Here is a 14,844-nt window from a genome sequence, read left to right on the forward strand (position 1 = left end):
GACAGAGTCAGGATTCACATTCTGGTTTGTCTGACCCCCAATGACTTGCAGGTATCCACTGTGCTTAATGGCACTGTGAAGGCGGGTGGCGACCACAGGCCATGCACACCGCACGTGGAATCCATAAGGTTGGGCACAATCTATTTGTTTCCAGGGGACCCACAGGGGCTTTCCTGGACTGAAGCCACATATTTGTGTTAGAGAACTAGGAGATGTAGCAAAGATGTTCAGGGCACAAAATTGCTGGGACTCAGTGGCACTAGCTTTCCGTTGTTCCTTCTTGATAGGTTTTTTTTTTTTTAATTGTCTTCTGCACTATATGGAGCTGTATGCATTGCCATTATTTATTTAGTTCAATTCACATTCTTTTAACATATCTGTCATCTTTCTGACAGGTGCAAATACCCTCCTACTTTCCCTAATTCCCTCTATCATTCATAGAGAATAATACTAATGGTCTCTACCATTTTTTAACTCCATATACAAGAGATAGCCTACGTTAGCTTATATAATTCTCACAAGTGTGCAAGGTAGGTATTGTTTATTCCGATTTTGAGATGAGGAAACTGAAGGCAGGAGAGTTTACATAATTTGTTCAGATCCCACAGGGAGCAAAGCCAGAATGTGAACTTGGGTCTGTGTGATTCCAAAATTCATGCTCTTTCCATTGCCTGAAGGTAATTGGATAGGCTCTACGTGGAGGCAGTGGGGGAAAAGTCTTTTAAGGTCATGTTTGTGTATTTTAATTTAAGATAATAAATAATAGGGAAGGGGATGACATGATGGAAATGATGCTTAGGGCAGGTGAGGGGAGTTGGAGGCAAGAAAAACCTTCCTCAGAGGCCATGAATAGCAACAGGAGTTTGGAATGTCGAGCAGCACCTGGATAAGGTTGCTAGCCAAAGAAATAGGAGATGGTATCTCAGGACCAGCAGACTTTATAGAAAAATAATTGGTGAGATTTGAATCATAACCAAAGGGAAGGGAAGAGCTAAAATGGATACAGAAGGCAAATTTTTGAGAAGGAGGGGCATGTTATTATGGCCCTGAGAAAGAAGACTGGTGGTGATGTAAAAGGATTTGAAGTGCAGGAGTGGTTTCCTCCTCAGGGTTAAGCAGAAGGAACAAGAAGCAGGGCAGCCATTGTAAATAATTGGACCACATGGTCATACCAGTGCCTCTACAGGTATTCAAAGGTGAAGAAAGATCTTCCCAAAGAGGGGGATCTCCCCATTGCCAGACCCTCCCCAGATGTGATGCCTTGCGTTTATGCTGGCTAAGAGCTGGAAAAAGGATGCTTAAGGCCAGTGAGAAAAAGGACTTGCATTGAGCCATGCATATGTCTACGCCTGGCATGGCATTCTGTTTGCCACAATGATACGCATACACCCCCACCCTTTTGCCACCAATATGTGAGCCTAGCCTTCCTGGGCCATGGGAAGACTGGGGAGGACCACCTCTGGAGCTGTCCAGCTCCCAGAGTTGGATGGGAGAGCTAACCAATCCCATCGCCACTTCAAACAAAGCCACAACTCCTGAGAAGAGGTAGGTTTTCCATGATTTTATCTCACTATTTTATATCCAATCATGGTAGTACCCTCTACTTCATGAAGTATCATGTTGAAATCATTTATGTCTCTACCTTATTACCTCCTGGATGTTTCACATTAGTTTTGTGATCTGGATTATTGACAACAACTACCCATCCCTGATGCCTGTACTTAACTCTGGCAAGTTCCATATAGGGCAAACAAAGGTCACAAAGTGGCAGCACACGAGCCAGATATATTTTGTTTGTCCTACACAGTGTTTGTTAACATTTTGAATCAACATTTTTAAATTAGGAAATTTCACATATTTTCCCATTTTCAGCTTTTCTTTAAGAAGTGAAAAACTCTGGCAATCCTGAGCTGTAATCCTTCCCGTTAGGAAGTGGCTGGAGTTACTATTGCTCCCTTTACACATAGCATTTGGTCTCTGTTTTACCACAATCTCCACCACTCCCTATTATATGCCGCAAAGCCCACTGCCCTCATTTACCTCACTTACTTGGCCCCTGTAGGCATTTAACTTTGAGATTATAATGTAAGATAATGGTATTAGTTCAAACAGAAGTTAGTTGGTGAGCAGACACTATGAATGCACTTGAGTGGTGAGCATGACTGAATTCTAATTCCTTCCCCCCTCCATCTCCTTCCTCCACTCTGTCTCCAAAATGCACAGCAGCTCATGATGAGTGCTGAGTATAAGACACTGCTCCTTTCTCCCGGTGAAGCATGGCATAATTCTAAGTGAGCATCCTTCCACCAAAACCCTCCTTCCATGGCACCTTACTCACAGCTCCCTGGCACAGGCAGAGAGGTCTGGCAAGTTGATTTGGGGGTGCCATCTGTGACATTGCCTTTGGTTGCATTACATTTCCAGCAGACTAAAATGCAAGAGAAATAATGTGGTGAAAGGAGACGACCTGAGTATTTCAAAGATGTAAGACACTGAGTGAGGGAGTGGAGTCTCTGAGGCAGAGCTGGGAATGGCAGATGACAGAAAGCTTGAGATACTGGACTTGGTCAGAGGACAGTGGATAGATGCAGCAGCATCTTATGCTGAAGAGTGACATGACCCAAAAGGAGGGTCAGGGTGGGAGGCATGCTGCCTGTGGGAGGGGACCTGAGGTCAGAGGCCACTTGAGAAGATGTGAGGGGGTGTTTCCAGACATGGAGTCAAGTCCAACCTCTCCTCACTCAGTATGTAACTCTGGACCTCAGTCTTCATCTGTGACCTTCAGATGACCTGAAAGCATTTAGTCTTTTTGGCAGAGACTCTGGCACCTAACACTTTCTACCTGCTGTTTCCATCATAAAGGTGCAATGAGGACAGGACCCTGATCCCTTTGGCTGGAATCTTCCTCTGGTTGACAACGTAGTGCTGTGAGCTATGCAAAATATGCCTTGTGTCAGTGTCCCCTAGAGAAGATGAAAGGGAAATATGGTTCCCAGATATCTCACCCGATAAGAAGGTCCAGAATGCTATTCTCTTCTGGCTATGCATGAATTGGAACTTGTGTATTTTGGTAGTAGGTTTTGATAGATTGAGATTAATCTTTTTGTAAAGGAGAAGTAGCATCATAGAATACAGAAAGTGCCATGATGGAGCTATCTCCAGCCCTTCTACTAGGTCATCTGCTTTACCCAGGGTTTCTTTGAGCCGGCAGGCTGAAAAAGCCAAGGGTATTGACAAGAAGAAAGAAGCATGGACTCTGAAAGCCTAACTGGGCCTGTTTGCAGCCCAAGCGCTCCTGGGATTTTATAGCCACAGCCTGACAGACAAAACCACCGAGAGAGCTGGTTTTCATCCATTATATAAATGCATTACTTCTATTACTTTCAGCTATACTTACTGCAATCGGCTTAAGTAATATTTAAGGACCACGTCCTTCGTTTTACATAAATCTTAAATTTCACAGGCAGATACTATACCGTCAACATCTTTTGAGTCCTCCCTGGGGCCTAATGTAGTTGACACTCAATAAAACATTCACAAATGGACTCCTTGCTCTTCAGTTCTTGAGTATATATGTCATGCACCTGCTATGCAATAGGCATATTACTAGAATTTAAGAGGCAAAAAAAAAAAAAAAAAAAAAAAAAAAAGGAGGAGGAGGAATGAAGCATGGTGCTTTCCTTCAGAGAGATTATATTTTGGTAGGGGAAGTCCCTATGATCATATACACAGCACCAATGAGTACATCAGTGTGGTAAGTATTATGAGGAGAATCTTTAAAAAGTGCTACGGAAGCTGAGCTTGGGGTTAGTGATGGAAAGTTCCCAGAATAACTGTTGCCAGAGCTGAGACTTAGAAAATGAGTAATATAAGACTCTCACCATCTTGCAGGGAAACATGTATATGCATATGTTGTATGTGCACGTGTGTGTGTGTGTGTGTGTGTGTATAAATTTTTCTTGGTACTTCACTGTAGCTCAGTGTGAATAACTTTACCCCATGTTCAGCTCAGATCAGATGCAGAGGTATTCAGTTTCTGTTTTTCTTTATTCATTTGCCTTTTTTGCTTAAAGTTATTCAGCAACACTTGGATAGAGAATTCCTTCAAGTTCTCTATTTAAAAAAAAAAAAAAGCAATTACAAATCATGATCAGAGGTAATGGGCCCTCAGTCTGAGTCTCTCCCCTACTACCATTCATTCGTGGGTCCTCAGGTAAGCCATATCCTTGAGCCTTGGCTGCTCCATGTGGTAAGAATTCATCCTCCTACCTTGCTAGAAAGACAAGGTGCTGGAAAGTTGTCCTTCAACAACCATTCAGGCAGCTGATGTTTTATTGAGCACCTGCCCCGTGCCACGCACTAGGACTTCTATTTGAGGTTGATCCAAACTTTCCAAACTACTGTTAAGTCTAGTCTACCCTTTGACAAATGGGTTTCAAAATAAGCATGTACAAAACGTTCCTCCTTTGGCATCTTTCCTAAGAGTATTCTGAAAAGGAAAGCCAACCCCGGTCCCTAAAATGCAGGGCAAGTAAGAATGTGCTTCACCATCAAAATGACACTACTGTCTCCAGGCCAGGCCCCATCAGGCCTCTAGAAAATGGGCACATAGCGCCTCCGACCAACCCAGGAGCCAAAATAATCCAGCCCAAAGCTTCAGCTAAACGTTTTAACGAATTAATTGTGTATCTGATCAATGTTCGGCATCTGCCAAAGTAGACTGGGATATACCCTTTGCAACCTTCCCGTCCCTGTCTCTCTGTCTCTGTCCTACCTACCCTGTCTCCTCTTCGATACAATTTTGAATCCTTCTTTTAGGGGTACAAAAGCCAACTCAAATGTGATCACAGAGCTATAGATAAACTTACTCCCTCCCCACCGGGTGCCTCCTAAAACCATATTTTCGCCATTTCTTTCATTCTTTGAAAGTGTTTTGTGAGGAGTATGTGCAGGACTTCCCCTCCCTCTGCTCTTGACCCTGTGCAGCGATTTGGCCACTCCTGGAGCCAGGCCGTGGGAGAAGCAGCCATTCTTAGCCTCCCCGGACAAAGAGGGTTCCCTTGGCAACGGGAACTGTGTGGAGGTTCGAGAAGGGGTTTCCCTCCACCCCCCAGGTTCTCTTTCAACTCAAGAGCTCACCCCGGGTCTCTCATGGAGGCGTCTCTAACCAGGGTAGGAAAACAGCAATTTTGAATATCAGTAATTGGCGTTTGGAGACAATTGCTTTGCATGCAACAGGCAGGAAAATGTGGGGAGAGTGGGTGAGTGAACTCGGCGAGCGGGGGAGCATCCTGGGTCAGACGGAGGGAAAGCTGGTTTCATTTCAGTACGCTGGCAAGTCTTGATCCCAAGTAGTTTGGGGCTGTAATAGTCTCTTTATCTTTTGGGAGGTAGGGGAATGGGGAAGGATGGGAGGAGGGAAGCTTCTAGAGGCAAGTATGTACCTTGGTCTCTGGTTTCTCTTTTATCTTTGGCTTTTTATTTACATAAACACAAGGCAATCAGGAATGGTGCATTCCCATTTTAACGTCAACTCTTGCCCATTATTTCTGCCACTGCACTTGTGGTTCGCCCTCCCCACCCCTCCTGCCCCTGCTTTTCATTCTCTTTGGACTTTATTGTTAGGGTGACGGAGAAGAAAGATTTGTTCTAAAGTCAAGGGTGAATTTTTCTCATAGGAAGTCATCTCTGAACGGCTGGGCCGGGGATTGGCACAGTTAAGACTCCCTGCTCTAAAGTCTCCCCTACTGATCTTGCAGGTTGTATGAATACTTGAATCCCTGTCACCAACCCATGTTGTTTCAGAAGACCTCGAATGTGTCATTGATTGATGGAGGGAATGTCAGTTATTGACTGGGTTAATAGTAAGCAAAAGTTTCTTCACTCTCTTATCAAAAGTTGCTACAATAATGTAGAAGTTTATCGTCAAAGTCTGGGCTGAGGGCTGGGTAGAAGACACTGAGTGGGAGAAATAATTCAGCTCTTCTGTGTACCCCAGGACTTCAGAGTGGGTGAGAACTGTGTTCAAAGAACTTCTGGAGAGTGACCCCCCCACACACACACACCCAGCTTAAGGTCTTTGAGAGAAGCAGAGATATGCCTAAGTGAGGGATCAAAGGAAGCAGGCAGAGCACCATTCAACTTTCCTTTCCTTTCCTTTTCCCTCCCTCCTGTCTTCCCTCTCTCTCACTGTCTTTCCCTACCCCCCCCATCTCCCTCCCTGCCTCCCTCCCTCTCTCTTGCTCTCTTTTTAAAAATCATATGAGGCCTAAGCATAACTGTTTGAGGAAGCTCTGGAAGGTTTTCAAGACACATTAGAGGTCTTCTGGAACAACATGGGTTGGTGACAGGGATTCAAGTCCTGTTTCTTTCATTCTGTGTTCAAACTTCCTGTAAACTCTTTTGGGACAGGGACTCTACTGTTTTCATTGTTGCCCTCCAGATTCTAAAAATTATAAGACCAGCCACATTTTGGATGCTCAATCATTGAATGGATTCTTGAATGAGCAACCTGGGATCTGGTTGGTTGTTTACTTCTACCATTTGGCATGGAGTGTGGAGCAAGGGCCAGTCTCCTGATCAAGAAACACAGCCTATAGACTCGTATGTGACATTAATAAGCAGTAGGACCTTGGTCAAGCTATTTCAGTTCTCTAACTCTTGGTTTCTCCATCCATCAAGTGATGGTGTTTGGGTAAGAATAGTGTTTTTCCACCAAAAGTAATTAGCTGAAGTTTTCCAACTGCCCTCCTGTCTGTGGAGAAGAGGATTTGTCAGAGAAGGCAATTCTGGTCAGGGATAGCTCCTGCAGAAAAGGATGGTTAAGACAGTGGAGGAGGTGGAGCAACAAGTGGCTCAGAGGTTGGTGGCCAGAAAACTCTGGGCCCTAGATAATCTCTGACATTCAGTTATGAGACTAATCTTTCCCAGTTTTGCAGCACCTCTCTTGCATTAGATACTTCCCAAAGATGAGATGAAGTAATACCCTGATTTTTTTCTGGTAAAGGCAAGCAACCCATCCTTCCTACAGGGGACCTAGGGGACAAGGTTTCACATGGCTGATAGGTTTGAATCACTGCCTCCAGTTAGTGATCAACTAGTCCTGAATCAGTCACATTCTTTTGCCTCATTCCAATATATTCTCTCATTTATTCAACAATCAACAGATAGTCATTGAAAGCCTATGAGACTAGACACCATTTATCAATGAACAAGAGAGAATAATAAGAAAAAAGATTCATGTGATTATTGCCTCGGTGCCACAAAGAAAACAAAAACAATGTCTGGAGACAGAGTGATGGGTGGTATTTGTAGGGGTAGAGTGGTCAAGAAAGTTCTCTTTGAGGTGACATTTAATGGTGAAAATCTTGATGTGGGAGTCTGTTCAACATGTGTAAGGCAAAGCAAAGTGTCTGGGACTAGAACAGAGGAAGTGAAGCAGAGAAGAGACATCAGAGGGGTAGAGTGAGATCGCAGAGACTATAGGTGCCCCAAAAGCCGTCAAAAGGATTTGGGATCTTCACCATTCTGCCCACTTAATTGGAATGGTTTTATTCTATCCAAAGTGCAATGGTAAGCCACCGGGCAGATTTTCACACGGAAGTGACAATATCTGATCACTCCACCAATTGTGGTGAGCATAGTATATCAGAGACAGTATGTGAAAAAATGGTTAGAGTGAATGGATTGAAAACTAAACAGCCTACATGGGAGGCCACATGATGGATCAGAAATTTGGGTGTAGCTGGATGGACCTGGATTTGAATCCTGACCTTGTTGTAACTTAGTCGCCCTGCCATTTGGTCAAGTTGTTTAACATCCCTGGTTTCTGTTTCTTCATCTATTAAAGAGGGATCATATTACTTACTTTGATGAGCTGAGACGATGAAAGGAGAGTCTGTATTTGTTATCTCATAGCAGATGCTCAAAATGAGAGCCATTACTGTAACCTTTGCTTTGTTAGCTGTCAACAACTCCATGGATGAGCAGGACAACTGAAGATGTCAGGTTCATGGCCAGTCTCACAAGTTACCCTCTCTACTACATGCTTCTTTTGGGAGGAATGAGAGGTGAGAAAGGAAGTGACCTGCCTAAAGTCATGCAGCTGGGTAAGGTCAGGGCTGTGACAGGGCCAGGTCTTTATTCCCATGTAGTATTCTTTCTTCTATGCCAGGGTTCATCAAACTAAGGTCCCATAGGCTGGATCCAACTCATCCCATTTTTATAAAGAACATTTAATTGGAACACAGCCATACTCATTCCTTTATGTACTGACTATGGCTGCTTTAGCACCAGGACAGCAGACGTAAGTAGTTGCAGCAAAGCCCACATGGTCTACAAAGGCTAAAATATTTACTTACTGGCTCTTTATAAAGTTTGTCCATTCCCATTCTACACTATTCTGTTCCCTTAATTGAAATGGCTTTATTGTAGTAGCTTATGTATTATCAACTAGAAAGGGAACACCTTCTCCAGGTCTTCAAAACAGCATGACTGAGAGATTTTCTTGGGGAAGGCGTGGTCCTGGTGGAGTACACAGCAAGTGATGTTGGGCCCCTAGGAGCCAGAAAAGGAGCACTGGTCACCTAGGGAGGGTGGCAAAGGGAAAGGATGAGGACTCTGGCCAAAGGGGCATGGGTGAGGAGATAAGGCACACTAAATCCTTGCTCTTAGCAATTTCAGACCAAAAAGGCCGCTCCCTACACCCGAGGTAAGAGGAAGCTTGAAGGCTCAGGAAATAGGCTGATGCAGCAGATTTATTTGACCACCTCAGCTTCAATGTACACAGATCTGGGCCTGTCTGGGAGATGTCTCTGTGGACCTCAGGGCACATCCCCTTATACCACAGATGACCATCACCAGCATTGAAAGCTGTGCTTGCTTATTCTCAGATACCACAGCTCAGAATCTTAGGGGCCTACGTGGAGAGTCCTCTTTTCTTCTCAAGACTTTAGGACTATGTAGGGACTATGGTGTCTTGTCAGGGACTCATTCCTTGCCTGGCCCTCAGGAAGGCCATAGATTGGCTTCATTCTCTTTGGCCTCCATGTTCCCACTGATGCACCTGGTTAGGTAGACCCTTCTGCTACGACTCTGCATTCAATCCCAACATGTGATTATTTACGCACTCCAAGGTAGGTACCCTCTGTTTAAGGGTACATTTATAGGTGTGGACCTATTGGTCAGAAAGCATTGATGGCTTCACTTGGTTAGATGTGTGGAATCCAAGTTTGACCTTCATCCTTAGGGATTCCTCTTGACTCCTGGTTTCAGACTTCAGCTGTTGCCGTAAGCAGTGGAAACTGAGTTACACAGTTCTTCAACTTCAGGTAATATAAATACAGTACCATGTATTTCTTGGCACTTTAAACTTTCCAACCAGCCTACATGGAGAACACCCCAGCTTTTTGGAATGCTAAATAATTCACCAGACCCATCGGGCATGGTGTTTCAGAACTCAGTAGGCTCCTTCCACTGATCCAATGAGCAGATGTGCTCATTTTTTTGCTTGCTCAAAATGCGTCAGTCATTTGAACATCATGGACTCAGGACTTAGACCAGCCATGCAGTGCCTTGACATCCTCACTAACTCACTGACCGAGCAACTCCCCTCACATATACCTCAAGGGCATTCTTACCTAAATCCTAGAAGCAGGTCAATAGTTATGAGAGATCAAGTGGCATGATGGCTCAGTTCCAGCCTGGGCCCTCCCCATCCAAGACCTTTTAAAAAGAAGAGGAAGAAAGAAAACTTTGTTGGGTTCAATCAACTATTCCCTTCCTGGGTCTTCTTCCACCCTGGTGCTTACATGAGGTTAGGGTCATCGTAAAAATGGTTAACAACACCGCTTCCCCAGCTATCAGAAAGCACAGCATTCCCACACAATCTTTTGTGAGCCTAAGTGGCATAAACCAAAGAAGCAAATGCAGTTCACTTACAGGGGAAAAGTTTTGCACATTCCCAGGCCCCCCAAATAATTTTTCTTAAGCTTTTCTGATACCTTGGGGCACATCTTGCTAACAGATTACAACCAAACAAATGGGAATAAAGCACAGATGCTCACAGACACAGTTCAAAGCTATGGCACTTGATGTTGCGATGCTGAGTGTAGTTCTCAGGGAAGGAACTAGGGAACTGGGCAGTGCTGCTCCCCGGCTGCCCCAGGGTGTGTGCGGCCTCCAGGATGGCTTGCAGCAAAACAAATGCTAAGTGCTATTTTTGCTTTTCAGCATTTTTTGGTAAAGGCAAAATTCCTTTTTGGATTTCCTTAGTTAGTGAAACAGGTACTAATGGTAAAAGGGATCTTTGGTAAAAGGGAACTTGTGTAACACAAACTTTGGAAAAGTGACGGGTGGCTGTATAACACAAAGGCCAGCAAATCCAGAACCCTGTAGGCTGTAAGCAGAGCTGGTAGCCTTCCTGAAGCCCCTGGGGGCTCCCTGCGAAGCAGGTGAGACTGGAACAGCCCCTACGTTCTTGGGGCTTGCCATCGAAATGAGAAACTGCCGAAATGACATGAGCAGGCCAATTCAAGGGGGGTGAAGACAGACAACTAAACGGTATGTAGAAAGGAAGTGAATGCTACAGAAGGAGCCCACGCTAAAAATAAATGATTTTTTACAAGCGTGGTTAGCTTTACTGAGACTTAAAATTACAAAACACAGCATGCATTTTCCCCCTAAAAAAAAGCTTTGAGAAAGTTTGATCTGCCTCACATAAAAAGCTACTGAAAAAAGAAAGTATCTGTGAAAGCTTTTAAAATTATGACCATATTTCAAGTATGATAATCACCAAGACTATGTAATGCTATCAGAATTAGATCGACGTGGAATCACTTTGTTTGAACCAATTCAGTCATTTGTGTTACCCCACTGAAGAGACTCCCTAGCACTCTTATTTATGGAAAATATCTATCTACCATCATCTAGGAGCAGTCCAGGCCAGGGGAAAAAAAAAAAAAGAAAGAAAGAAGAGAAAAGAAAAGAAAAGAAAAGAAAAGAAAAGAAAAGAAAAGAAAAGAAAAGAAAAGAAAAAAGAAAAAGAAGAAAAAATGGGCCAGTTTCATTGAATTCTATCTAGTGTGACAATTTTCCTGTCTCCCAAGTGAAAGTAATCATTCATCTTGTATTTAATCTGTAGCCAGAAGAATGATATTCAATGCTAAGTGTGACATTTTGTGTTGTGTTTAGTTGGGACTGGACCCATCTGACTGAACCAGTTAAGATGGTGCCCTTATGAATCAGCCTGTGCAACGTAACCACCTAATGTCCATAATTTGGAATTGGGCATCTATCACACAGCCCTGCCCTGTCTTTAGTTCATTTTTTGTTTCAGTGCATCACCGCTGGCCTGAGCGGATGGTGCTTCTGTGAGTTTTCAGCCTTTCTCCAGCAACACGAGATTTATAGCGTTATCTTTGTCCAGCCAGCATTTATTTCCCCAGATTTAATTGTGTTCCCGTTTTATATGATGTTGACAAGTAGTAACTGCTGAGTGTTTCGGTGCCATGTGATTAAAGCTAGTAGTGCGTGAGAGTGTCCTCCCGCGTGAGTTCTCTCTAATCCTCCTCTTTCCAAGACACACACATTAATAATTCCTTAGCACTGGTAGTTACAGTTTTTCTTGAACATTGTCGGTTTTGCAATCTGATGAAAAGCTTTTGTGTTTGAGGTTTGGGTTGTATTTGTGTTTATTGTACAGAAAGGTGGAAGGGCGGAGAGAAATGGGGGATTGTCAACTCTGCAAGTTGTCAGTGCGGGGATGTTAATGGAAAGAGAATTTTTAAATTATGGGATATCAAGTGGGGACCAGAGGGGAGGAGTAATTAGAGGACTTGGCCAGCGGAGGTGGGGGCGGGGCGGAGGGCAGGGCAAGGAAATGGGAGGGGTAGGCCATCTGGTGTTAATCTCCTGCTGTGTGTTTGCAGGGCAAAATAGTCAGGGTACTTTGTCAAGGTACAGTCTGCTTTTGCAGACACAGATGGAGCAAAAGGGAGATTAATACATGTGGTTCTAACCACCTTTCATATCTTTACAGCTAAACATTATTTATAGAAATCAATTAGTCCTCTGTCTCTGCAATTTTATTATGAGGCTCTGTCCAAGTTTCTGGCAAGCTCTTTAAGAGGATGATTGATGGTAAACTTTCAGAATGAATAAAAAATGAACCCTCCCTTAGGAATTGGTGTAGTGGAGAGAAAGGTAAATGATAAAAATTATAAACTCTGCAAGTCACTAGAAAACTGATGTAGGATCAGTGTGGTCCTTGTTATGTGATTTTTGTCCTTATAGGTTTCATTTTATTTCTTTTTTCTTTTCTCTTTTCTTTTCTTTTCTTTTCTTTTCTTTTCTTTTCTTTTCTTTTTTTTCTTTTCTCTTTTCCTTTCCTTTCCTTTCCTTTCCTTTCCTTTCCTTTCCTTTCCTTTCCTTTCCTTTCTCTTCCTCTCTCCCTCATTTTTTCTCTTCTTCCTCTTTCTTTTTTTTTTTCTCTTTCTCTCTCGCTCTTTCTTGAGCGCTCTCTCTCTCTCTTTCTTTCCTTTACACGCTCAACTGACTAACTGCTATGGAAACTTTAGGAGAGCCTGATGCCTACAACTGAGCTTGTGGGAAAGTAAAGATTTATTCATTTGCCAAGCTAGTAAATGCCACTTTGATTACTGATGCTCATACAAGATAAAGAATCCCAGAAAAAAATGGACTTGAGCTTTCATGTTTTGTCTTCTGGAAACTTTTGCAAGTGATGGGAGCTGCCAATTGGCCTCTGTTAAATGAGTCTAGGAGCCAAGTAATGATAAATATAAAATCCCATCGCAGTGAATTCCATAGAAGATGCATGCTGATATATTTTGAAATTCTAGTCTTGGTAGTCTGCTACTATAGCTTACACCTCCAAGCTTAGAAATGAACTTGGGGCAAAGCTCATATCCCCAGGGTTTAGACCTGAAATAGTTGTGATGGCCTGGATGTGAGGATGGAATTATTAAATAAAACAAAGTTCTGAATCCAGGAGAGAACAGGAGACAGTGGCAAGGTTGTACAGGTTCTAACTCCAGCTCCTTGAATGTTGGGGTGGTAAATTGTTCTGTTTTGTTAACTATTTTAAAAGGATAAAGGGGGATGTCTGGGTGGCTCAGTGGTTGAGAGTCTGCTTTTGGCTCAGGCAGGACGTGATCCCGGAGTCCCGGATCAGGATCGGGTCCTACATCAGATTTCCTGCATGGAGCCTGCTTCTCCCTCTGCCTATGTCTCTGCCTTTCTCTCTCTCTGTGTCTCTCATGAATAAATAAATAAAACCTAAAAAAAAAAAAAAAAAAAAGGATTTCTTTGGCCTCTAGAATTAGAGATTTGTGTGCAATTTAAAAAATTACAAATGATGCAAGGAGGCTTCAAGCATTTATTCTGTTTCTTTCTCTGTGAAATGGGATGATAATAGTGCCTACCTCACAGGTTTGCTATGAATATTAAATGAAATCAGACATTAAAATATGTAACATGGTGTAAACCCAACAAATTCTCCCATGGTAGTGTTGTCAGAGGATTCAGATTGACTTTTTTCATTTTCATAAGGTTTGGTGTTTAATATAGAACTTGTTCCTATTTGTTAATGATAAATGTATCTGAGGAGGCCCCAGTAAGCGCCTTTAGGGTGGACAACCTTTACTCTTTTTTTTATACCCCACCCTGCATTACTTGATATGGATCTTTGTATACAGTAGGTGCTAACCTCTTGCTGATATAAGATTCCCTAAGTTTAGATGGGGTTTTCCACCTCTGCAATTTAAGCTGTTGATAAAAATGTATACAGGCTCTGCATAAGTGCAGTTTCAAAATATGTAAAATATCTAACTTCTAAATATTTGATGATACCCCACATCATACAGAATATTTTCTAGCTCCCAGTTTGATGAAAACACCTAAGGCAATATCTGCCACATAATATGTGCTTGGCAAACCATTTATGAGATGATGAATGAATGCATGAAACCTACATAGGAGAATAAAAGAGAACCACGTGGGGAAAGGGTTTTAAGTAAAAATGTTATTAACTTTTAGATTTCAATTTAAAAAATGGCACAAACTAAAATAATTGCTTGTAAGCTATGAAAAATATGTCTTTGTAATCTAGGATAAAACAATTTATTAGAACATTTGGAGCAGCTCTTAGAATCCATGAGACTGCCATATAGCCATGCTTACAGAAAAGCCAGGGTGCTGGCAACAACATGATTTGTGGAGCCGACACTGTTTAGCAGGCTGTTGGCAGAGCCATGAATAAGCCCCTGTCATTATTTTCATCCTGATTTCTTGTAAGAGTCAACGTCCCAGGAGAGAGTCTTATTGGCCTAACATGGGTCACATGTCTACCCTATCCCCAAATGTCTTATTTATATTCCCATCAAAAATGCATAAAATGAGGAGAGGTGATTCTCCTAAAAGAATGCTGCAGCCAAATTAAAAAGGAACAGATGGCAAAAAATAAATAAATGTTCATAATATAAACTTACTGATATCTAGATAGAATAAATATGCATGTTGTATTAAGTTTCCTAGGGCTGCTATAATGGAGCACCATAGACTGGCTGGCATCAACAAACAGAAATTTATTGTCTCTCAGTTCTGGAAGCTGGAAGTCCAAGATGTAGGCAGGGTTGGTTCCTTCTGAAGGCCATGGGGGAAGCTGCTGTTCCAGGTCTGTCTCCTTGGCTTCCAGATAGTCATCTTCCCCAATGTCTTCACATTGTCTTCCCTCTGTACATGTCTATATCCAAATTTCCTCTTCTTATAAGGATACCAGTCCTATTGGATTAGGGCCCGCCCTAGTGACTTCATTTTAATTACCTCTTT

The 14,844-nt window shown here is 42.7% G+C and overlaps 1 protein-coding gene across 3 annotated transcripts in view; it reads left to right on the forward strand.

Moving 5' to 3' along the window:
- ANKFN1 (ankyrin repeat and fibronectin type III domain containing 1) overlaps positions 1-14,844 on the forward strand; it is a 450,535-nt gene that overhangs the window by 149,317 nt on the left and 286,374 nt on the right. For 2 of the 3 annotated variants that reach the window (XM_025995982.2, XM_072747537.1), the window contains exon 1: positions 5,003-5,172. The exons of the other annotated variant lie outside the window; for it this stretch is intronic. In XM_025995982.2, coding sequence (XP_025851767.2) covers positions 5,152-5,172 — 21 coding nt within the window. In that variant the 5' untranslated portion in view covers positions 5,003-5,151. Of the gene's footprint in view, positions 1-5,002; positions 5,173-14,844 lie in introns of those variants that run through there. 3 annotated transcript variants of the gene reach the window in all.

The sequence above is a fragment of the Vulpes vulpes genome, chromosome 2 (genome assembly GCF_048418805.1).
Source record: "Vulpes vulpes isolate BD-2025 chromosome 2, VulVul3, whole genome shotgun sequence".
Lineage (NCBI taxonomy): Eukaryota > Metazoa > Chordata > Mammalia > Carnivora > Canidae > Vulpes > Vulpes vulpes.